Source organism: Rhipicephalus microplus, chromosome 7 (genome assembly GCF_043290135.1).
Source record: "Rhipicephalus microplus isolate Deutch F79 chromosome 7, USDA_Rmic, whole genome shotgun sequence".
NCBI lineage: Eukaryota > Metazoa > Arthropoda > Arachnida > Ixodida > Ixodidae > Rhipicephalus > Rhipicephalus microplus.
In genome coordinates, this window is record NC_134706.1 from 86883600 (window position 1) to 86907147 (window position 23548).

General features: G+C 47.0%; 2 protein-coding genes across 4 annotated transcripts in view; both read left to right on the plus strand.

The window, feature by feature from the left end:
- The window catches only part of LOC119179936 (2-Hydroxyacid oxidase 1), a 61098-nt gene extending 57072 nt beyond the window's left edge, over positions 1-4026 (plus strand). For all 3 annotated transcript variants that reach the window (XM_037431062.2, XM_075869422.1, XM_075869423.1), the window contains 2 exons: positions 1300-1369; positions 3784-4026. In XM_037431062.2, coding sequence (XP_037286959.2) covers positions 1300-1369; positions 3784-3914 — 201 coding nt within the window. In that variant the 3' untranslated portion in view covers positions 3915-4026. The remainder of the gene's footprint in view (positions 1-1299; positions 1370-3783) is intronic.
- Positions 4027-22431: 18405 nt separating this feature from the next.
- LOC142767813 (uncharacterized) lies at positions 22432-22860 on the plus strand. The gene has a single exon (XM_075870055.1). The coding sequence runs from the start codon at positions 22432-22434 to the stop codon at positions 22858-22860; it is 429 nt and encodes a 142-aa protein (XP_075726170.1).
- The last annotated feature ends 688 nt before the right edge of the window (positions 22861-23548 follow it).

The window sequence follows — 23548 nt, forward strand, 5'->3', positions numbered from 1 at the left end:
ATTGTGAACTAAAAAGCAATAATTGCGCATATCTGAGGCACCATAGCAACTCGTCAATATTTTGTGTGTGTGTCTTTATACCAGAGAAGGCACGCATAAGTAATTTTAAGGAACCCAGCACTTATCACGCTGCGCTGACAGCGCAACGCGATGCTCGAAAAGGCAAGTGTTTTCAGCGCTTTCCTAAGACAACATGGTGGCGGCACCTGCCCGTCGCTTGGCGTTCTACACCTTATCGCCTCCGAGGCAGGCGCGCATTTTTCTCCGTGGGCGCGCACGCCTTCTGTCGTTTTCGAGGATAACTGCCAGATAGCGCTCTTGTCTAACGTGCCTCGACGCGCCCGTTCGCATTCGCTGCACGGATAGAGACTCTAACGCAGCGCTTGCAGAATACAATCCACCAATCTTGTCGTGCAGAACATCAAATAAAGCTCATGTTCATTCTCTCCACACGCAAGACTGTCGTCTTCGGACGACATTTGCAGTTGAACATGCAGATACGAAGCCATTTTTTTTTGTTTTCTTTGAACTCACCGCTTCCCGCGGAAACTTCGATAACGACGAAGAACGTGATGCTCAAATCAGCCAATGGCTGATACTAGGCCTGGGATGAAGTGATTTTTCACACTGCCTCATCAGTTCACGTGAGAGGTCAATTGTTAGGTGAGTCTGAGACATACTTCCTGGGCGCCATTTAGCATTCAGTACAAATATTGAACACTCTAGGCCGTATTATAAATACGTTGCCTGATGGGGAGTTTGAAGCTCTTAGAAGAGCGCCGCTGTTTGTGGTTGTACAGGGGCTAACTAGTGCTTCTGGCGTAGCAAGCGCTGTATGGCGGCCATTTTCATACCGCAGTGGTAGTAATGTCATTCCGTTTACATCACACCGTTGTCTGAGCGTTGTTATCTTGCCACTGTCACCATTACAGCGTTATTCTGCTGTCTAATTCATCAACTCTAGCCATCCTGCTGGGGTCGTGAATATCCCGATTACTACATCATTTTGACAGCATTGTCTCTGTCACGTCCAGTAACAAAACATGCCGAGCACAATCTGAGTACACTGCGCGAAAAAAAAATGGCAGTTGGAAGAAAACACACAGGACCGGATCTTAAGTATTCACAACTAACTAGCTCCGTGAGGTCCTGGATTAAAACCGCAATTTGTTCCGTATTCTTTAAGCCTTATTCCTGAGGTCAGGAACCCACTTTACTACAATCTTTATTCATAAGTATAAATTATAAAGCTGCTAGCGTTCGTCCGAGTAAATCTACGTCTTCTTCTCTCTTTTATAGGGAAAAAAAGGGGCTGACAAGGTCCTGGATATCCTCAGGAGTGAATTCAACCGCACGATTCAGCTACTTGGTCAGTGATATTGATTTAAAATGAATAACACAGTTGCCGTTTTTTTTTCTTCTTAATTTACCAGGAAGACTTTGATCATTGTTGCGCGGCTCCTCCGCGCTGATGTTATATCACTTTATAGGCCAATGATGAGTTGGCTCATTCAAAGAGGCAGTGGCATGAAATAGACCTTTTTAAGAATTGTAAAATTAGCTGTCCTTTTATGCCTTTTGAACAACTAACGGCGGATAGTCAGTTCATGCTGACGGCCTGTTCAAGCGCCATTCGCTCACGCAATGACGTCATAAATGTAGCATCGGTTCTCTTCATATAAACACAGAAAACATACAAGCCCCAGCACGTTCAACCAAGACCAGGTGTACACTTGAAGCATGGAAGGTGGCGTTATTTCTTGGACAAGTATGCAGTGCAAAGAAGCGCACCTGCGAATTATGAAAACGGTCTATAGAACACGATGGCAAGCATTGCACCAAGTATAATATACAAAAATGTTGCGATACTTCGGAGAACTCAAAGATATTTATGAATCAACCTCCGTGCCTGCTTGAAACGTTTTCTCGAGCACCTTGCATTATCAGGGCTCGGCTTTAGCGTGCGCTACTACTGAAAGCACTTGCTTCTTGCGTGATGACACTTCCTATACAGAGGATGCGGGTATGTTCTTGTGAAGCAGCAGGTTCGGGTTTATATAGTATGCAAATATTTTGAACAACTGGAATCGGATCTTCAGCATGTTATGAATGACGTGGTCTCGAGGCTGGCTTGGTCACATGTGATGTGTTACAACTTGTTGGAAACCACAATATTTCAACCTTTTTTTAGCAAAATAGAAGAGATTGATTTATTTGTGGGGTTTAACGTCCCAAAACCACCATATGATTATGAGAGACGCCGTAGTGGAGGGCCTCGAAAATTTCGACCACCTGGGGTTCTTTAACGTGCACCCAAATCTGAGCACACGGGCCTACAACATTTCCGCCTCCATCGGAAATGCAGCCGCCGCAGCCGGGATTTGAACCCGCGACCTGCGGGTCAGCAGCCGAGTACTTTAGCCACTAGACCACCGCGGCGGGGCACAATAGAAGAGGAGGTCTTTTACTTCAGCGAAATAAAAAGTACCTTTTGGACAAAAATTTTTCACGCTTTGGGATTTTCGGTAAACTATACTTACATTTTCATCGAAATCATGAGGCAAAAGAAAGCGCGATCAAACAGCTAAAGGTATTTTCAAAGAAGCGGAATTATCAACAGTATTATGTACTGAGTTTAATCACCCACCATTTAAGGAGTTTGCAACAATAAATCCTTGACTTAGATCTTTTTGTAAGTTTATCATGAATGTGAGTTTTTTTGTGTACTTTTTTTAACATTTAAGGAAAAAATTGACTACATATCACTCGCTCATCAATGTCAATAAATACTGGGCTTGAGATGCACACCATATTTAGTGGGGCGCGCTCAAATCTCAGAATGCGCGAAAGAGACGAAAATATTTTCATCACCAAATTATACGATTTTTTTAAGGCGAACGGTTTTTTTTTTCAGAAAGCTAACTTTTTTTCTATTTGTACATACTGCAGGCCCTGATCAGGCCCATGCAGGAGTGGATACATCGAGATAACATGGGACATAATAACGCTCCACAAAAAGAAAAGAAAGTATTGATACACATAGGATTGGACATGCCCCTGGGTTTTTATGCCTTATCTTCAAAACCATAGCTCAGGTTTAATGTCTAGACCCGCAGTAAATTCAATCGAAATCGGTAATGCTGACGCAGATCTCGTGTTCGATCTTATTTGGACATGCCCCTGAGTTGTTTTGCTTCCGTGTCGTTCACAAGACTTGCATTTATGATGTACTAAAAAAGTTTATCATTTCATACGTTGCTGTAACGCGTCTAGGCACTTTAGCTTAACCAACTTTTTAAGCGAAACAATTGCGATGATTTTTTGTATCAACACACACTTAATCGATCACCAATTATTCTTTTTATTAGTAGAAAAGTAAAAAAATATTCTTAATTGAAATCAAACAGAGAAAATAGTTCGTGTAAGTGCATGCGTGCTGGGCAAGAATTAAGCAGTTAACTTTATATCAGAGATTTATGTAGTCTGTATTGCTTTTAAATAATGAGGTATACTGCATTGGTTGCAAAACAAATTTTGATTGGTTTTCTAAATACTGTTGACCTGAGCCCAATTGTGGAATTATAAATTAGCACGTTATCATAAGCTTCAAAATGCCCAACGTTAATTGCATTCACAGCTCATAAAAAGAATAGTAGTCACTTTGCTTGTTTCAACAAGGTAAACAACAGCGGCATTAGAACGATTCAGTTCTGGCTATGACAGGGTTCAGTGTCGCATTGGTGATGTTCGTTTGTGACTGTGAATTTTCCCGCTTCGTTTCAGGAGTCCCGGATGCCAATAAATTATGCACTGACTTTGTCGTTCGCGAGCCCTACTACTCTGAACCACTCCCGCGCAACTGCCAACCGACACATCTCTGGAGTGATTTTGTCCCGCACAAGGTTACGAAGTAGTATTGACAAGTATTCACGACACTATCACTCCCGTAGCATGAGACCATGCTTCGACACTTCCATTCTTCATTTTCATTGTCAGCGAAACAATAAAAGTGATTCACTCTTTTTATTGCATAGAGTATTGATAGCTTCGCTCACAAAGAAATATGTTTTGATAAAGGGAGCATGCTACTACATCGCCGGCAATATTATTATGTGAATTGTTTGGGAAATGTTCTTTTGAAACGACTGCATGCCTCTATATTATTCCTACTCTATCAAGCCATATCATTTGGTAGACTCACAGTGATATTGTAGTAATGGATCCCCGTACAGGAATGTTGACTATCAAGGGTTCAAAATTTTCGCCATGATCCCATAATTAAGCGACATTTTCATGGTAATGCACGCAGATAGTAGGCGCGCAAAGGAATTACAAGCTGGGTATTAGCAATCTTGCCGACGTTGAATATACTGCCAATTGACTTGCGTCTAATCTAAGCGTTATCTTTCTCTATTACATGTTTGTTATGAAATTTGGGCGCTTTTATTGCTGGCTACTGTTTTTCACATGGTTAAAAGCATTCGAGAAACTCACAGCAACTCAACGGTTTTCGTGAAAAGAATCTCATCTAGGCGAGAGGTGAAGATTTCAAGGAAGTCACTCAATCGTGAAGAAAAAAAAATAAGCACATAAACATAACAAGTTGACGAAGTTAATTTACGCAATGACATAAAAAGCAAACCCAGTTTATTCACATAACACAATGATTGGCAGAATATGCACGTCGCATGAACACCGTATACGTTGATGGTAACCCTAAACAGCATCCTGTTACATAACAACACTGAAATTGGTGAAGTACAGTCACCGGGATACGGGATAAGTTTCCACATGAAGCGACCCATAACGCGTCACAATCTCGACGAAGTGTGTATCATATAGGGCATCAAATGAAAGGCGAGCAGCGGCAAGCAATGCAAATGTTCAGTCCCCTCCTCCTACAGTCATCACCATTGAAAGTGGGGATCACTCTGGTTCGGCAGCGCTGCGCCTGTGGATGGATATGACTGGATGGTGTGCGCTAAAATATTGGTATAGATGGTTTGAAAGTCACAAGCGTTGTACCCCAAAAAACTTCCAGTCACTTCAATTACCAGCCCCTAACCCCAAAACGGAAAGCATGTTTTCAAGTTCCTTTTAGATGTAAAAAAAATATCTTTCTTTAGTTCTTCAGATATAAAAAACCTGCGTAAGTTTCAAAGGAATCTCTTATTCAACAATACTGTAGGCCTTTGTACAGTCTTTTTACAAAATATTTATGTAGCTCAAAAAAAAACAACCTTTATGTAGTTCAGTGCAACGCGCGTGCTGCTGAGCAAGATGCAGACACCGACAGCCCGAAGTGTGTTGCAACTGCTTGACACCATCACTCCAGTTCTCGCAAGGCTTCAGAAGTCTGCTGCTTGAGGACGCAGGCGGCACTATCATGGCTTCAGCATCGACAAGATTTTGGGTGCATGGGACCTCGCATACAAGTGAATGCAACGAATGTGCTCATTTGATTAAGACACGTGTGTAACTCACTGTCTGTGATGTTAAGCACATAACTGCCGTTACGTCGACGGCATAGGTGACATTTCTCTCCTTCTCTCTCTCTCTAACTTTTATTCCCCTTAACCCCTCCCCAGTGCAAGGTGGCCTAGCAGGCTCAGCCATGGTTAACCTCCCTGCGTTTCTTTCACCCCTATTCTCTCTATTTTATGTAGCTCAAAATAACATTTATCTGAATATATTTTCTTAAATGAGCAAAAAAAGGTACACTCTAAGGCAAAAAGGTGTTAAAAGGTTCTGTGGTTCGTCCTTTTGGGGACTAATGGGGCTGCCACAACCATTATTCCTTTCAGGACTAACAGCACCGGGTCTTAGTGCCCACAGATGAGCTCAAGGAACTAACATTTAGTCTCACATTTACACCTTAGTGAGTAACCGTCCGTCCCACAATCTACCTCAAAGAACTAACATTTAGTCCTCACATTTGCATCTTATAGGGCAACTGTTAATCCCCACATTTACATCTTACCGGGCAACCATTAGTCCTCACAGTTGCACCTTGCCGGACGAACGGTTGATTCACTCAAATACTCCAATCGGGTGAATTTTTTGCACCCAGTTCAAACATTGTTTTTCGTTTATTTTCCACCAGGCCTAATATATTTTTCGCCTGTTTTTCTGCGCAGTGAGCAACAAATCGCGCAGAAAAAAACACGCGAAAAAGTAGTTAGCCACATATGTGTAGCGCTGAGCGCTACTTCTTCGTTCCTTCACGGCCGCGCATATAGCTCGTCTTTCTACTCTTCTGGACAACCGAAATATATTGTACTGAGGCATCATTTACGACAAGGCTATATGTTTCACACACTGTACGCCGCGAAATAACGGCTTCTCCTTTAGAAGGCATTTTTTGTTTCTGTATTCATTTACCTACATTCATATCACAAGGATTTACATTATATGAAGTGAAATTGTATGCTTCACTTTGAATATAAGACATATTGAAAAATAACACATGTAATTTATTCATTTGCTGCCATTGTACTAATTAAGATACAGGTTTTTGCTTAATATGGCGCACGGTGCAGATGTATGAGCAATCTGGGTGTCACGATTCGAAAAGAAAACCTCACTGATCGTGGTGATTTTAGCGTGACATCTAGAGTTAGAGCAAGCCAATCGTTTTCTAGGTTATGGCTTAACAAATTTCAAAACAATTTCATACAGTGTAATTGACCGCCGAGGTCTACATGCAAAGTAGTCGCTTACACGTTCGCTGTTCTCACGGTGCCGCATTAGTACGAATTGCTGCGCATAATTCCAGCGACTGACTTTCTGTTAGACGAATGAGTTGCCGGGAAAATAAAAAAAAAGAAATATCGGCTCCTCTATTCAGACTTCACATATTATCTTTTATGTACACGCACCAATATTGTAACAAAAAATTTGCAGGTATGCAGTTGCTGACACTTGAAAGCTTCGGGAAGCATCTGAAGGCCTGCCACCGCAACCCCAGTTGCACAAAATAGCACTGCTGCATGACGTCAGAGACTGTTCTTTGCTTGCATTTGTACTGCACCACAAAATATAGATGGCAGCATATTACGTAGTTTTCTAGCACACGAAAAACACACGGACAGAAGTACACGGGGGCAGGCACTACTTTCAACAATGTTTATTCCAGAAAAAGTCAACCATATGTATAGGCAACATCGCTTTTTAGCCATCATGACCGCACGCACTCCGAATTCAGATATTTTTTCGTAGATAGGCTAACTTCTTACATGGAAGGACAATTGACGGTTCACAAATACAGTTATCTGCCAGCCTATCAATCATTTCAGCCTCGATTATTTTTCGGGTCGGCTGACCTCTGCTCGTGCCGACAATTGAACACTCATTAAAAGCCGGCGTGCACATGTTTAACACATCGTCACTTGCACTGTCACTTGCATTACTACAATGCCTGTAGTGGGCATCAAGCCCCTCCGCGGTGGTCTAGTGGCTCAGGTACTCGACTGCTGACCCGCCGGTCGCGGGATCGAATACCGGCTGTGGGGGCTGCGTTTTCGATGGAGGAGAAAATGCTTTCGGCATATTATTGATTGATATGTTGGGTTTAACGTCCCCAAACCACCATATGATTATGAGAGAAGCCGTAGTGGAGGGCTCCGGAAATTTCGACCACCTGGGGTTGTCTAACGTGCACCCAAATCTAAGCACACGGGGCTACAACATTTCCGCCTGCATCGGAAATGCAGCCGCCACAGCCGGGACACGAACCCGCGACCTGCGGGTCAGCAGCCGAGTACCTTAGCCACTAGACCACCGCGGCGGGGCTACTGTCGGCCCATGTGCTCAGATCTGGGTGCACGTTAAAGAACCCCAGAAGGTCTAAATTTCCGGAGTCCTCCACTACAGCCTCTCTCATAACCATATGGTGTTTTTGGGACGTTAAAACCAAGATATCATTGAAGCAGTGGCCATCGAAAAAGTAACCCCTTTCTTTCTGTCACGTTTTAGCGGTGTTCCTTTAAATGTTGATTTACGCGACGCCCAATTTGAGCCAAATAATTCTTGCCACATGTCAACTGAAGCTTGAACACAACGGCGTCATTGCACTCTACAAACCTATTTTTATGCTTAGTTTTGCATTTCCTCTTGTTTGATGAGGCAGGTCTTATTATTCTGCACAGACTCTGCAATTTTGTGGAAGCAGAAAACACTACTTTTACGTTCGCATGCTTGATTGATTGATATGTGGGGTTTAACGTCCCAAAACCACCATATGATTATGAGAGACGCCGTAGTGGAAGGCTCCGGAAATTTCGACCACCTAGGGTTCTTTAACGTGCACCAAATCTCAGCACACGGGCCTACAACATTTCCGCCTCCATCGGAAATGCAGCCGCCGCAGCCGGGATACGTTCGCATGCTGTCCTATCTTCTTTAGTCGGTGTGATAATCCATGAATATACGGTAGGACTGCGACTTTTATCGTATCAGCTGGGGGCTGGCTGACGGGAGTCTTCAAGACGGCCAATTTGTTCGTTGAACTCATGCGATCAGGACATCATCGTAAGGCACTTAGCAAGTATTCAAAGTGGTATTTAGAGTGCGTAAACGGACAAGAAACAATAAACAAAGTAACCCAGAAGAGCGCTCATTTCAAACTTCAGTTTATTCATAGAAAAGGCCCGGTTTTATTCTACACCAAACACCAAAACGCAAGCGTGAAACTACAATCTAAAAAAAAACAAACAGCATGACAGCTATGACTTACGAGTTAAAAAAAACACTAAAAAATGTCCTCCTCTTCTTGTTTTAGATAAAACTTTCACTCATGCCTTTCCGTGTTCGGTATGAAATAAAACCTCGCCTTTTCTGTAAACAAACTATAGTTTGAAGTGAGCGCTCGACGGTGTAACCCTGCGTACCGTTTCCTCTCTTTTGACACCCTCTAAATACAACTGTTTAAGTACAATCTCGCCCAAATTTCAGTGCTTTTAGGTATTTCATCTTACCCTCTTCACCAACACTGAAAAAAAATTAGTATTTGGAGAGTGTTTCTGGCACACAACAATAATTGTCATCTGTTTACGTGTTCTTTCCTTTTTATTTCCACGGTTCAAGTAGTTCTTGGTCGTGAATGGAGCGCGTTATTAGTGTGACATAGGATTCCTGAATGTGAAGTGACCAATGCTGGGTTTATAAGAAAGGATACGCAAGCAAGTCAGATAACGATTACTGTTCTGCAGCATAACTACTCCCCGAATACTCCATGCTTTCTTACAGTGACACAGTGTGCTGACAGATACAGAAGCAGCGGCTTGTTGGGGCGAGGGTCATACTTCCATTGGATGCCTTCGTCATGGAATAAAAGCCTGAAGTCTGAAAATAGAAAACTGCCGTCCGCCAGCATCTCGTTTGTTGCGAATAGAGAGAATAAACCCTCACGTATGAGCGTTAGTGGTTGAAGAATCAAAAGGGTCAGCACTGCATGCAGTCAAAATCATCGACGAATGTGAAAATTGTTTTAATCTTTAAATCTGGGAGCTGATGGCACATGTTCTAGTGAAGTTCCGCTCTGAATGAATCGCTGAGAAAAGGCGCAATACAGAAGCCGATGCGAATTTTCTGCTTTTGTATGTAAGGCTTCCATTCCCACAAGATAAAAGTGGGCAGTAGATAAAAACAAAGAAGTTCTCGAAATTCACCATCTTCCCTCCCGGTAACGTTGATGAAGGCGACATTTCCGAATCTATCAATACGAGACTGAACACAATAAAGCAGACTAGAATGTGGCTGAGGTTAGAACATATTTGCAATGTCTACGGAAAAAACATTATGTACTCATAGGATGAAAATCTGAGGTAATCCAAAACAACGTCAGAGTTTTTAGCAAGAAAGAGATCGTCAACTGGTAACACGTTTAGCATTTTTTGCTGGAACACGGCAATACACTTTTGCCAGGTGCCGTTTTTCGACACAGTGGCCCGGAAAGGTGTGTCTGCCTTGTTTGTTTTGACGCTATTAGGTAAAGGTGATCACATTTACTAGCGCCTATGTCATTGGAAATAATGTCTAAACAAAGCTGTTCACAGAACTTTTTTGCTTTTGCTTTTGAGGACGAGGTTTCATAAGCGCGGGTCGTGTGCCCCGACTGTGTGCATTTGTAGGTAACCACCTCTCGTTTAGTTTTTGGAATGTTCGGTAGATGGCAGTAATTGTATGTGATCAATATATGATAAAAAGACGCGAGATGGCGGTATTTGGTGTGTTCACCAAGTAGTTCACCAAGTTCACGAAGTTCGGGCTGTCAAGGTGGATGGACGTGTTTTTTGAGCGCTCCGGATCGACTGCGAAGATAAGTGTTTTTGCATATTTTGAGCTTGTCTTTATAATTATAAGGCAGCGGTTGAAATGTTCGTAGCACTTATTTTATGGTACGGCTTTTTCGGAGGCCAGACACCAGGTATTTATTAGTTAGTGCGGGTGTGTGTGTTTGAAAATTTTTTGTTGTTGGTTTTTTTTTCTTTTGCCACCCCGTGGGGGAGGTGCGCGTACATTGAACACGCAAATTTTTGTAGTAGAGCTTAGACTTTCTTTTTTTTTCAAAGTGCAGGGCTCGAGTTAAGTAATTATCGAGTATAGGGACAATTGGTGTCAGAAAGGCATGGTTAAAAAGACTGTAAAGTGTTCAGGTTGTGGAGTGGGTTTGAAAGTGGACCCAAGCGTAGAAGCGGATGGAGAAGAGGCGGACGTGAAGTGTAGGCAATGTGAGGTCGAGAAAAAAATGGAGAAAATGATGGTTGCCCAGAGTGAACTGCTGATGAGAATCGCCGAGCTCGAGACTGCGTTGGCGACAGAGCAAGAGAAAACGTGGGAAATGGGAGAAAGACTGAAGTCCGCCGAGGAAGCTCTAGCGAAGCTGAACAAAGAAGCGACCTACCGAGAGAACAGTAGAGAACCGGCAACCAGAACGGTGGAGAAGGAAAAGCAAGCAAGTTTGGAAAAAAACAGGTTTAGCCGTTTCAACTGTCGCAAGGCCCAGCTTCAGTAAGGTAGTGGTGGGGCAGAGAGGGAACAAAGCAGCCGGCGTCACAGGTGCAAGTAGCCCACAGGTGCAGAACGCTCCAGCTGAAAAGTCACAGCATGTGATAATCGCCGGGGACTCGAACTTAAATCGATGCACAGAAGCCAATAAAGAGAGGGTAAGAGGTGACAAGAGAATTGCAGTAGGGGCGTTCCCAGGACGCAAGCTGGAAGCAGTCATGAGGCAAGCGAGCACAAAGCTCAAAACGACAGCTGATAGACGAAACCTCGTGATAATTTCAGGCGGTTTAAACGATGTCCTAGATGAAGATGCAGCAGGACTAGCAGCCACACTGGCGAAAGGCGTCGATGACATGCGCGCCACTTCTCCTAAGGTACAGGTAGTGACATGCACGATACCGGAGGTACCGGTGCGAAATAGCAACCTGCAAAGAGCGTTGGTCAACGTAAACCAAGAGATATGGCGGATGAGTCGAGAGAAAGGCTTTGAGATAGTGGAAATAAACAGAGAGGTGCATAGTTGGGGGGGGGGGGTTCAACGAGACAGAATTCACTTCGATGGGCGGCTAGGTCATGAGGTGGGTTGGCGACTTGCAGGACGCGCAGTAGCTTTTTGGGGGGGCAAGCGAGCCCTCCGGGGTACAGGATAGCTAGTAACGAGGAAAACAACCAGGGAGACTCTTCGACAGGTGGTATGAACAGATACGATTCCAAAGTGGCACCAATATCTAAGATAGGTAGAGTCCGGGGCATAAATAGACGTAGCCACGAGCGCCGAGCCAATTCAGACATAGGGTATATTAACATGCAGGGTGGTAGGAACAGGCTAAAGTGGGAAGAGATAGAAGAACAGCTAAGGGAAGAGAGGCCGATGGTATACGGTTTTGTAGAAACACATCTCAGGGACATGGAACAACCTCCGAACAATCCGAACTACGCGTGGGAATATTGTGATAGAACAGAAGGCAGCAGAAAAGGGGATGGTATTGGGGCATTCACTCATAAAAGTACAGACTGGCAAAGGGTCAAGCAGGAGTGCAAGGAACATTTATGGCTAAAAGGGAAAGTGGCAGGTCAAATGACACTCCTTGGTTTCATGTATTTGTACGGGAGCAAAGGCCAGAGAGTAAAACCAGGCAATGGTAGAGTGTATATCAAAGGACATTCAGGAGTTAGGAAGAGAGTGCGAGATAATTATACTAGGAGACATGAACGCGCACATAGAAGATATAGATGTGTATACCGACCCGACAGGCAAAATGATCATGGATATGTGTGAAAGGCTTGATTTGATCATTTGCAACAGTACCGAGAAGTGTGAAGGGCGGATAACATGGGAGGTAGGAAGGCTTCTGTCGACGATAGATTATGCACTGATGTCACATAGGTTGTATGATAAGCTCAGGGGAATGCACATAGATGAAGGTGGCTCCAGAAGTCTGGGTAGCGATCACAAACGTATCAAGCTAAGTTTTGGAAGAGCAGTGAAAGTGGGAAGGAGACAAGATGAGCAACTACAGGAAAATTTTTATCCAGAAAGGTAAATTGAAGTAGCCACTAAATAAATTGAGAAAGTAATCACGCAGGATAATGAGGCAGTGTGGACATACACGAATCTAATTAGACTCTTTGAGCTAGAGCTAGCTAAGACGCGTGAAAAGTCACCCCAGAAAAGAAGACACAAACCCAAAAGTTGGTGGGATGAGAAAGTTAAGACAGTTATAGCAAAACGTCAGGAAACCTCCAGAAAACACAGACATGCTAAGCAGCGGGGTGAACCGACAGATGATGTTGAAAAAAATGGGCAACCTTTCTAAGCTGTAGAAGGGATGCATCCTTTCTGATCAATGAAAAGATTAGAAGGAAGGGAGCTCAGTGGCTGGCAGAAGTACATAAAAAAATAGAAACGCAGCTGCGAAATTTTGGAACCATCTAAACTCCCTAAGAAATGAGACGAGCCTAGAGCAGAGTTTTATAACTACAGCCCAAGGTGCTAGGTTTGAAGGGGACGAAGCTATTGAAGATATAAGAACAAGGGTGACAGAAAAATTTCAGCAAAGAAGTACTTTATGCACCACAATATACAACGACGAATCAAGTGGTGCAATGGCTCCATTTCACAACAAGAGTGGGAAAGGGCTCAGAAAAGGGTTCCTAGTAGTACATCAACAGGCCCAGACGGCATTCTAATTAGGCTGATAAAGACATTAGGTCCGAAGTCTAAGCAGGCTTTGAGAGAGGCAGTGAGCACAATAATAATCGATGGTGAAGTTCCCGATGGATGGAAACTTAGCAGGATGAGCATGACCTATAAAGGAAAGGGGGACAAAGCTGACATAAACAACTACCGTCCTATAACAGTGACATCAGTGGTCTACAGGCTGGCGATGCAGATTATAAAGGAAAGACTGCAGGCGTGGATAGAGGATGAGGGGGTGCTGGGGGAACTGCAGAATGGGTTTCGGAAACACAAGAGGTTGGAAGACAATATGTTCTCACTGACGCACTGCATCGAAATAGCAGAAAAGGAACACAGGCCCCTGTGGCTAGCATTTTTGGATATCAAGGGAGCGTACGATAGCGTGTTTCAAGAGAAATTGTGGGGAATACTGGACACATTAGGCGTGGAACATGTAGTCACTAATCTTTTAAAGGGTATCTATAAAGGTAACAAGGTAGTTATAAAGTGGGAAAAACAGGTATCCAAGCCTCCAGAGGTAAAACGGGGGCTTAGGCAGGGGTGCGCCGTGTCACCCTTATTATTCATAATGTACCTACAAGGATTAAAGGCAAAATTAGAGTGAAGTGGACTGGGCTTCAACCACTCTTTAGTCAAACAAGGAAAACTTATTGATTAGGCACTACCAGCATTAATGTACGCAGATGATATAGTGCTAATGGCCAACAACAAGGAAGATTAGCAGAGATTGATGGACATCTGCGGTAATGAGGGAGATAGGTTAGATTTTAGATTCAGTAAGGAAAAATCGACAGTCATGATTTTCAATGAAAACGAAGGTAGTGAGCTTAGAATACAGGAGGTCACGCTAGAGATAACAGATAACTACAAATATCTGGGCGTATGGATAAGCGATGGGACCGAGTATCCGAGGGAACACGAAAAATACGTGACGACTAAAGGTAACAGGAATTCAGCAGTCATGAAAAATAGGGCACTGTGGAATTACAATAGGTATGATGTTGTGAGAGGAATATGGAAAGGGGTCATGGTTCCTGGGCTGACGTTCGGCAATGCGGTCTTGTGCATGAGATCAGAAGTTCAAGCAAGATTAGAAATTAAGCAACGTGGAATAGGTAGGCTTGCTTTAGGAGCTCACGGGAATACACCAAATTAGGGAGTACAAGGTGATATGGGACGGACATCATTTGAGGGCAGGGAAGCTAGCAGCCAGATAAAATTTGAGAAACGATTGAGAGAAATGGGGGAAGAGCGTTGGGCAAGGAAGGTTTTCAGCTACTTGTACATGAAGAATGTCGATACAAAATGAAGGAAGCGAACCAGGAAGTTGACTGGTAAATACTTTGAAAACAGCAGGTGGCCAAACCAAAAAGAACTATCGGTTAAGAAGAAAGTGAAGGAAACGGAGACTGACATGTGGAGAATGGGCATGATTAAGAAGTCTGCACTAGAGATCTATCGAACTTTTAAGCAGGAAATTGCCAAGGAAAGGATCTATGATAATACTCGGGGTAGTTCTCTACTGTTTGAGGCCAGGACGGGAGTACTGTGAACCAAGACATATCGTGCCAAATACGAAGGGGTAGACACAGTATGCAGTGCGTGTGGAGAGGAAGAAGAAACTGCCGAACACTTGATAATGTTCTGTAAAGGGCTTCACCCTATAGTTCCGGATGATGGCGCAGAGCTTTTCAAAGTACTGGGGTTTAGGGACCGGGAGGGCAAAATAAACTTTAAGCGGGTAGACTTAACTAGAAGGAGGTTATCTGATTGGTGGCTAAAGTCAAGGCACGAGTGAAAATTGAACTCTTCACTGCAAAGTACGAATCCTCAAACTCACTTTTTAAGGAAAAAAAATAAATATAGTTTTTGGTTCATTAGGTATTACGGCTTGGTGGCGCTAGCCACCGCCCGATCTAAAGGGTACAGCCATATCCATTCATCCATCCATCCACTGGATGGACAGATGGCCAGACATATAATCAGACAGACAGACAGACAGTCAGACAGACAGACAGACAGACAGACAGACAGACAGACAGACAGGCGAAATAACGGAAAGATGCGGCCTGTGGACGGACGATTCACTGTTTACCGATAAAACCTTCTTCAGCTTCTCCCCACTCATCGTCGTTCACTGCATGGATGTGCTGCGATTTTTTTCAAAATCAACCACTTTTTTTAGTTTACAAACCTTCATGACAGCGTCAAGGGTTTTTGCGCTAATGGCACCATGAGTCAAAACTGCAATATCACCCTGAATGTCAGTGGCCAACACGCCGAGGTGTATTTTATTTATAAAGTAAGCTACGCGTTTTACAGATACCTTTGGTACAGGTGGTGCCTTCAAGTTCGAGGTGTCGACACCATAAGACATACAACGCACTGCGTTTTACATACACCTTCAGTACAAGCGGCGTCTTCAAGTTCAAGATGTCGGCACCACCGGACACACAACGCACTGCGTCCTCCACCGGCGCCCTATGAAAAACCTGGCTAACGAGCTTGAGAAGTTCTGGAGCGGTCCTCTTCTTGTAGTCAGCGAACTTTAGCTCCAAGGTGAGGGCTTACTGTACATCCTGAAGGAGAATTTGAAGGCACTGGACCTTTTCTCGTAGCACAGTCGGCTTGTCGGTATGGTGTTGTCGAAGCTGTTTGAGCTGGAACTGCCACAGAAATTCCGTCATGCGGTCAATCTGCCTCGAACACTCCCGAAGTCTTCTGCTGACCGTGGAAGAATCCCTCGTGGTGCTTTTTGTGCAACTTGAAGTTTTCCGTTGAGATGGGTCAGATGAAACCGCTTAGAGTTTTAGAACTTCAATACGCGAACTCTATGGTTCGCAGAAGGCAATAAGCTCAGATGTCTCATGAAACAGCTGCTGTTTCCTTTGCGTTGTACATGTGTGCTCAAGCCCACACATCCAGTCTCTTTATCTAAGGCAACTAACGTCACATAATGTATTGTGAAGTAACACTTCAAGTCAATTTTTTCGCTTTGCTGGCGACAGCTCGTAGGTACATCTGCACCTCCAGATATACACCCTCCATATTCCACCACGGCAGCTCATCTGCCACTCAGCGAACATACGCTGCAAGGTCGGGTGCTAATTTCTTGGTTTCAACGAGAAGTTTGGACTATACGTCAGAAAGTTCTCTACTTTTTCTGGTAACGCCACGTTTCCCACGATGCGGAAAAGTATTTATGACATCACGGCCTTTCTACCAGCATCCTCACAAGCATACGAAAGCATAAGCCACCAGAAGAACGTCATCTTGACGATACTCAAGGGTTGTGGTCAGGTGTATGCTAAACCGCCTTCTGCATTTGAAAGCGCAACTGGTAATGTGGACTCTCACATGTGGTGCCAACGGGATGCTGTCTGAATGATGCCCTACTTGACCACAAGTGCAACGCTAACATTTCTTGCGGGATCACACTTGCCGGGAGTATTGCAGACTTCGAATGATGTGCTTTGTTCTATCAGCGCTCAGTAATAGTCTTGATTTCGAATAAGATTCTACTCGGAATTCGTGGTGGTCTTAGAAATCACCATTGATGTTGTAGTGCCATCATCACCATCGTCATTTTTTCCATCACCGCGCCGCGTCTCTCGCGCAGCTGGCGCGAGCTCGAGCTGCGCGAGAATGAGAACGAGCTGACACGCCTGGCGTGGTGGACGCTGGTAGCCGACGTGGCTCCGCTTCAGGTTTAGAATAAAGTGGCAAGATCGGCACGGCCCCATTGGCCGCCTTCGACGTCATCTCAAGTCTCTCTTCTCTCGCCGCTACATTGGTGACCCGGAGAACACGCCCTTCGCCGAGCGGCCCGCGGCCATGTTCCCGCAACTCTGCCCGCCAGTGCCGGCGTACCAATCGGCTTACCCCAAGGTATGGTTCATGCAGCTCGATGCCGTTCTGGCGCTGAATGGCGTCACGGACCAGCTGCAGGTGCACGCCATTCTTCTCGACGCCCTCCCGGTAGAGTTGCGCCATCTCGCTGCCACTTCAAGCACCAGCCCGCAGCCTTACGATGCCCTTTGCACTGCGGTGCTCGCCCGCAGCGGCAACACATACCGTCCGCTTCCGTTTACCCGCACCAGGCAGGTTTCCCCGGCGTCGCAGGGCAAGGTACGCACGCAAGCGCACGCAGAGCAAGCGACGGCACGTGACACCGTGGCCCTCGCCGTTTCCGCGACCACCAGCTCAGACGTCTCGGCCTTCCCCTCACTGCAGCTGCTGGTCAGCTCCTCGACGGTGCCCCCTGCCGCTCCGCCACCTGCCACTGGTGCCAGCAATGGCCTGCCGGGTGCCTCGCCACATTCCACTCTCACCTCCCCGGCCAGCAGCCGTCCACCCTCGGCGTCCCCGCTCCCCGCCCCTGTGCCTGTCTCTGTTTCGTGGTCTATGACGGGCCCCCGCGCCGTGTTTTCGCGGAGCCAGAGCCTGCCCTCATCGTCGGCGTCGACACCGGCAACCACCAAAGCAACTGCCACCGTCGCCCCTCTGCCCGTGGCGCCGCAGCAGGCACCTGCGTCGAGACCCGGCGTCGCACAGGTGGTTTCGGCCAGCCCCAGTTCTCGCACCTCTGGTGCCCGCCGGCTCATCCAGCCGAAACAGCCACAGATCCTGCCCAAGCTGTCGAGCGGCAGCGCGAACATGACGACGCCTTCGGCAGCGGCGACCACCCGGTCCCAGTCTCCCCGGGCGGCCCAGCACAAGGCCACAACGCGGCCCGCGCTTGTACCGGCGCCGCACCCTGCGACCACGGTGCAGCGCGGAGCCGCGATGGGGCTCAACACAGGGAGTCCGCTGCTCATCGGGAACCCCGCGGCAGCGCAGCCGGGCATGTTTCCGGCTGGACCTGCGCACGGCTCTTTCCTGCTGAACCAGGACATTGCGGCCCTGGGCCACAGCTTGATTCTGATACAAGGCGCACTGGGGCAGACCCAGAGCTCTCTGGGACAAATACAGGAGGTCCAGCTAGCCCTGCGGCCACCCCATGCCACGGGCCTGACCCTGGGACCTCAGACGGGACCCAGGCCCCATGGGGAACATCCAGGACCGCCTGGCACCCCAACGCTTGTCATTCCACAGAACCTGGGGCCAAGGCCTAACATCTTTCTGGCACTGCCACGCATGATGTCACCCCCCTCGTTTGCCATAGTCCCGGGACAGCCACTGACGCTGCAACAGCTGCAGGCCATGCTGCCCACGCAGACCATGCTGGCCCAGCCCACACTGGGTGCGTTCCAGACAGACCAGCACCAATCCCTGGTGCAGATACCGACGTTCACCCAGCCGCAGATACTGGCGCATGCCCACCATCATCACTACCACCACCACCACCATCATGGGGCCCTGTCGGGACCTCTAATCTCGACAGGCGGCAGTATAGTGTCCTCGGCACCCAGCGCCAACATTGTCACCCACCATCCTGGCATGACCTCGCGACACACGGTCCACTCTCGGCCTTTCCGACCAGGTCACCGTGAGACCCGCTTGTCGGCTGCCACAGCGACCCGGCACTTCCTCCTGCGTCCTCTGCGCAACTCCCAGTGTCGCCCGCCAGAGACCGCTGCCTACTGATGGCCCTTACACGTTGACAAACTGGACTTGCCAAAGGAACACTTTATGGACTGCCATTCATGTACATAGCATTTGTCACCCTCTTTCTTTTTTTTTCATCTGCGTTCAAATCGCGCAAAGCGCTAAGGGGGGAGCCCTGTAGTGCCATCATCACCATCGTCATTTTTTCCATCACCGCGCCGCGTCTCTCGCGCAGCTGGCGCGAGCTCGAGCTGCGCGAGAATGAGAACGAGCTGACACGCCTGGCGTGGTGGACGCTGGTAGCCGACGTGGCTCCGCTTCAGGCCTAGAATAAAGTGGCGAGATCGGCACGGCCCCATTGGCCGCCTTCGACGTCATCTCAAGTCTCTCTTCTCTCGCCGCTACAATGTCAAAATTACTTTACTTCTCATTCTGTAGCCTATGCATGGAAGGAAATTTGCTGTCTATGGCTCTAAATGTGATATTGCGCAAGTAATGAACCCTATATTGCTGCCGTGTCGACCGATGTTCTTTAACATATGTATTTAGATAATTATGCTATTCAAATCTTCACAATGACCCCCTCAGTTGCGTCACTGCTATCACTGATGAAATTTCAGTGGTTAGCTTTTACAATGAGTCCAACCTTATCCTATAGTAGATATTTAAAAGTGCTATTCTTTTATCTAAACTGAAACTTTGCGACATGGAGTAGTAAAACGAACACAAAAGAAAGGCCCGTGTATCACGTCGTGTATGGCTCCTTGTTTAACGTTTTCACAAACTAGGACAGGCTTTTCAGCTGGCGTCTAAACAAGAAAATCGTCGTCGTGTTTAGCTTTGTGCGAGACCATTTAGTTACTCAAGCACGAAAGCATGCGCTTTTATTCATATTATTTCAAATTAACAGGAAGAGTTTCCCCATTGCCCCCACTTACCCGCGAAGTTTCTGTTCAAGGTTTATAATTTTTAAAAATTAGTAATGCTTTTCCCTGACGAAAATGGTTCGTGTGGTTTGACGCTGTGGTGATCGCTGAGCACAAAGCTGCTCAACTTCTGTTTTCTAATTGGTTAACTCGGCATTACTTGGCAAGTTGCGGCTACACGCTTCCTATAAAAGACAGCGCCACTGAGCAGCTTTAATGGAGGCTTACGTCACATCGGGTGTATAAACCAAAGCTGTGAAGCTGAGGCTCATATTTTGCTTCGCTACCCATTAAACTGCAGCGCCGATATGCTCGCCTCGCAGCTGATACAACGTTAATAAACAGTCGTTCTGTTTTATGTAGATATCCCGGCTGCGGCGGCTGCATTTCCGATGGAGGCGGAAATGTTGTAGGCCCGTGTGCTCAGATTTGGGTGCACGTTAAAGAACCCCAGGTGGTCGAAATTTCCGGAGCCCTCCACTACGGCGTCTCTCATAATCATGAAGTGGTTTTGGGACGTTAAACCCCACATATCAATCATCAATGTTTTATGTTGACTTGCGTTCTTCTGTCGACACGGCATCCCACATCTGGGGACCCGGAAAACTAACTAACGCATCGCCATGGCCGACTCAGAAGCCCTCACCACATTCCGCTATCATGTGCGAAAACTTCAACAGGAACTGCAGACCCAGTAACACCAGGAATGTCGCAACGTCTACACAAACGAGGCCGTGCCTACCGGCTCTACTGAGAGCGCCACGGCTCCTACAGAAGCTATCCCACGAGCTTCTTCGGGGTGTCTTGCTGTCAAGCGTCCGCCTTTTTGGTTGGATTCGCCGGAGGTTTGACTTGCTCAGATCGAAGCCCAGTTCACCTTGGCGCGCATCACGCAAGAGTGGACAGGCTACGTTTACGTTGTCACCCACATGGACGCAGGTTACGCTGACGATGTCCGTGATATCCTCGCCAACCCACCAACGTCCAACATGTACGAACACCTTAAGATTGTACTTATTCGCCATTTGTCACTCTCCGAAGAGCAGAAGTTATGGCAACTGCAGTACGCAGACCTTGCTTAACGCCAACCTTTGCAGCTCTAGCGCTACATGCATGTGCTCGAAGGCAGCATACAAGTCCAGGATTCTTTTTTGCGATCGCTTGGGCTCCAATGACTTCCACCGCGCACCCAGGCAATTCTGCAGGCTCAGGTCAGGCTACCTCTCAAATAACTTGTGGAGATTGCTGATGGCATCGTCAAGGCCTCATTGCCGCAGCTGTCACCCACCATCCAGGTCGCGCACACACCGCCGAAATTCACATAGTATGCGCACCGTATTGACAACATCTACCACCAGTTCTTCATTCAGCAACCAATAGGTGAACGTATTCTGATGCAAGAGCGCCACCATTCGCAAAGCCACGACTGCAACACTACCTCATCACTGCAAATTGACATCAATGGTCCTTCCTACTACCACCAATGCTACGGTGACAAAGCCCGGCAATGTCGCTGAGTGGGACATGCGGAAAACGACAACGGCAGCTCATAGAGACGGCCGCAAGCTACCAAGCCAGATTCCATCACCTCTTTGCCATCAACTAAATCACAAATCAGCGTTATCTGGTTGACCATAGTTCCGACAGCTGCTGCTACCGGTGATCCCACCTTCAAAGTCGCCCCGTCGCGATGGTCAGGTAGGTGAGGTGCTCGGCTGCTGACTCGCAGGTCGGGGGAAGGAATCTCGGCTGCGGTGGCTGCATTTTCGATGGAGCCGAAAATTCTGTAGGCCCGTGTGGTCAAATTTCGGTGCATGTTAAAGAACCGAGGGTAGTCGCAATTTCCGGAGCCCTCCACTACAGCATCTCTTATATTCACATCGTACTTTTGGGACGTTAAACTCCACATATAAATGAATCAATCACCTTGAAAGTCCTCGCCCACCTACATCTTCTGAGCTCAGTGCAACAAACCAGTCCACAATGAAGATGTTTGGCTCGCTGCGCCTGCATCCCCAGCTTAATAAACTACGTCACAACTTTCATTGGAACTTTGTCCTCACCGGCGACGCCGAGCCAATAATTGGTTCAGGCTTTTTGGCTCGCTACAACCTCCTTCTGGAGTGCTGCAGCGATCGGCTCACCAACGCGATAAGGAAACATTCCACACAAGGCCAGCTAACAACCTCCTAACAGTCAAGCATCAAGCTACTCAGTGTCGATAATTACTCGCCAAACCATGCCATCCTCGGTGATTCCTCAACGAATTCTCCGCCTTGGCACGCAAAATGCAGCCCACTACTGCTCACTACATCCAGACCACTTCAGGCACAACATTTTTCTTCTGTGCCCGTCACCTTGCCCCAGGCCGCATGTGCGTAGTGAAGCAAAGTTCGAGGCTATGCTCCCCGAAGGAGTCATCCACTGCTCTAACAGCCTGTAGCGACGCGGCTGCCACCGCGCCCCCCATGGTCATAAACACCTGAGGAGCAGCATTCCAAGTAACGTGCTACTCTTCTCTCTGTTTCTTTTTCATCTCTTTCACTCTTGCCATTTCCGGTTCACTGGGTGCACCTGCTTTGTTTTCGATTCTGGTTGTCAAAATAAAGTAGACGTTCTTACTGAAAAGACGTGTCCGTCTCGTACAACATGGCTTTACAAAGTGGTCACCCATAGTCCTTCGCGGCACTGCCGAGGTAGTGTGGAGTCTTGGAGAGCAACGAGACGCACCTAAACACGGAAGCTACTGGCATGACCGATCATGACGTCTCTGCGATCTCCCTCCGACTACCAGCTTACTGGGACCGCATCACTTCAATCTGGTTCAGTCAAGCTGAGCTACAATTCGTGCTTTCTGGCGTGCGCATAGAACAACGCAAGTACCATGTCGTTGTTTCGGCGCTGCCACCTGCTGCTGCCGAAGTATCTGACCTGCTTTCCGGAGCCCCCTCCACCACAGCTTACAGCACTCTCAAGGCTGCTCTGCTGGAGCGAACGACGGCATCACAGAATTCCTGCATAGAGCAATTGCTCTCCGCAGAGGAATTAGGTGACCGCCGGCCCAGCCAGCTTCTTCGTCATGTGCGTCAACTCATAATTGGCTACACTGCCACTACTGACAAGAACCTGTCACGAGAACTGTTTCTGCAGCGCCTTCTGGCAATGTGCAAATGGTACTAGCCACTGCTTCTACGTTGAACCTCAGTGATTTTGCCAGCCTGATGAACAAGGTCTTGCAGGTGGCCACACCGTCTGTGTGCAACGTCACGCCGTCATTCAACAACGTGAGTGCCGCTCCACAAGCTCCATCTGACCCTGCTTCTCCCATCGACGTGCTTCGCGATAGCCTAGAACAACTGATTTATGCCATGGTCATCATACCACTCCACGTCACCGAAACCGCAGCCGAAGCTCCCCGCGTTATGGACGCGCAAAACGCTCTCAGTCCCCATACCACCTGGGATATGCTATCCCAGGTGGTGTGGGGGACCGCGTCACTGCCTCAAATCTTCTCGTGGCAGGAAAACAGGCAGACCGACCATGGATGGCGATGACTGGTCAAGGCCAACCCAAAAGACGCCTGTGTCACATCATGAACAACATCACAGGCCAGCAGTACCTGGTGTACACTGGTGCAGAGGTCCGCCTTAATCCAGCTCCAAAATCTGATCGAACAATACCCCCCATCTCCTACCTGCTAGCTGTCAACGGTAGCAAGATCTCCATATACAAATCACGGTCACTCACTCCGAACGTAGGCTCGCGCTGCGTGTTTTGTTGGGTTTTCCTCGTCGCTGATGTACGCCATGCCCTCATTGGTGCCGACTTCTTAAACCACCATGGACTGCTGGTCGACAAGAAACGGCAA

What these genes read in the sequence shown, in the direction of transcription:
- LOC142767813 (XM_075870055.1), top strand. Translation starts at nt 22,432, where the DNA reads ATGACCGATCATGACGTCTCTGCGATCTCCCTCCGACTACCAGCTTAC.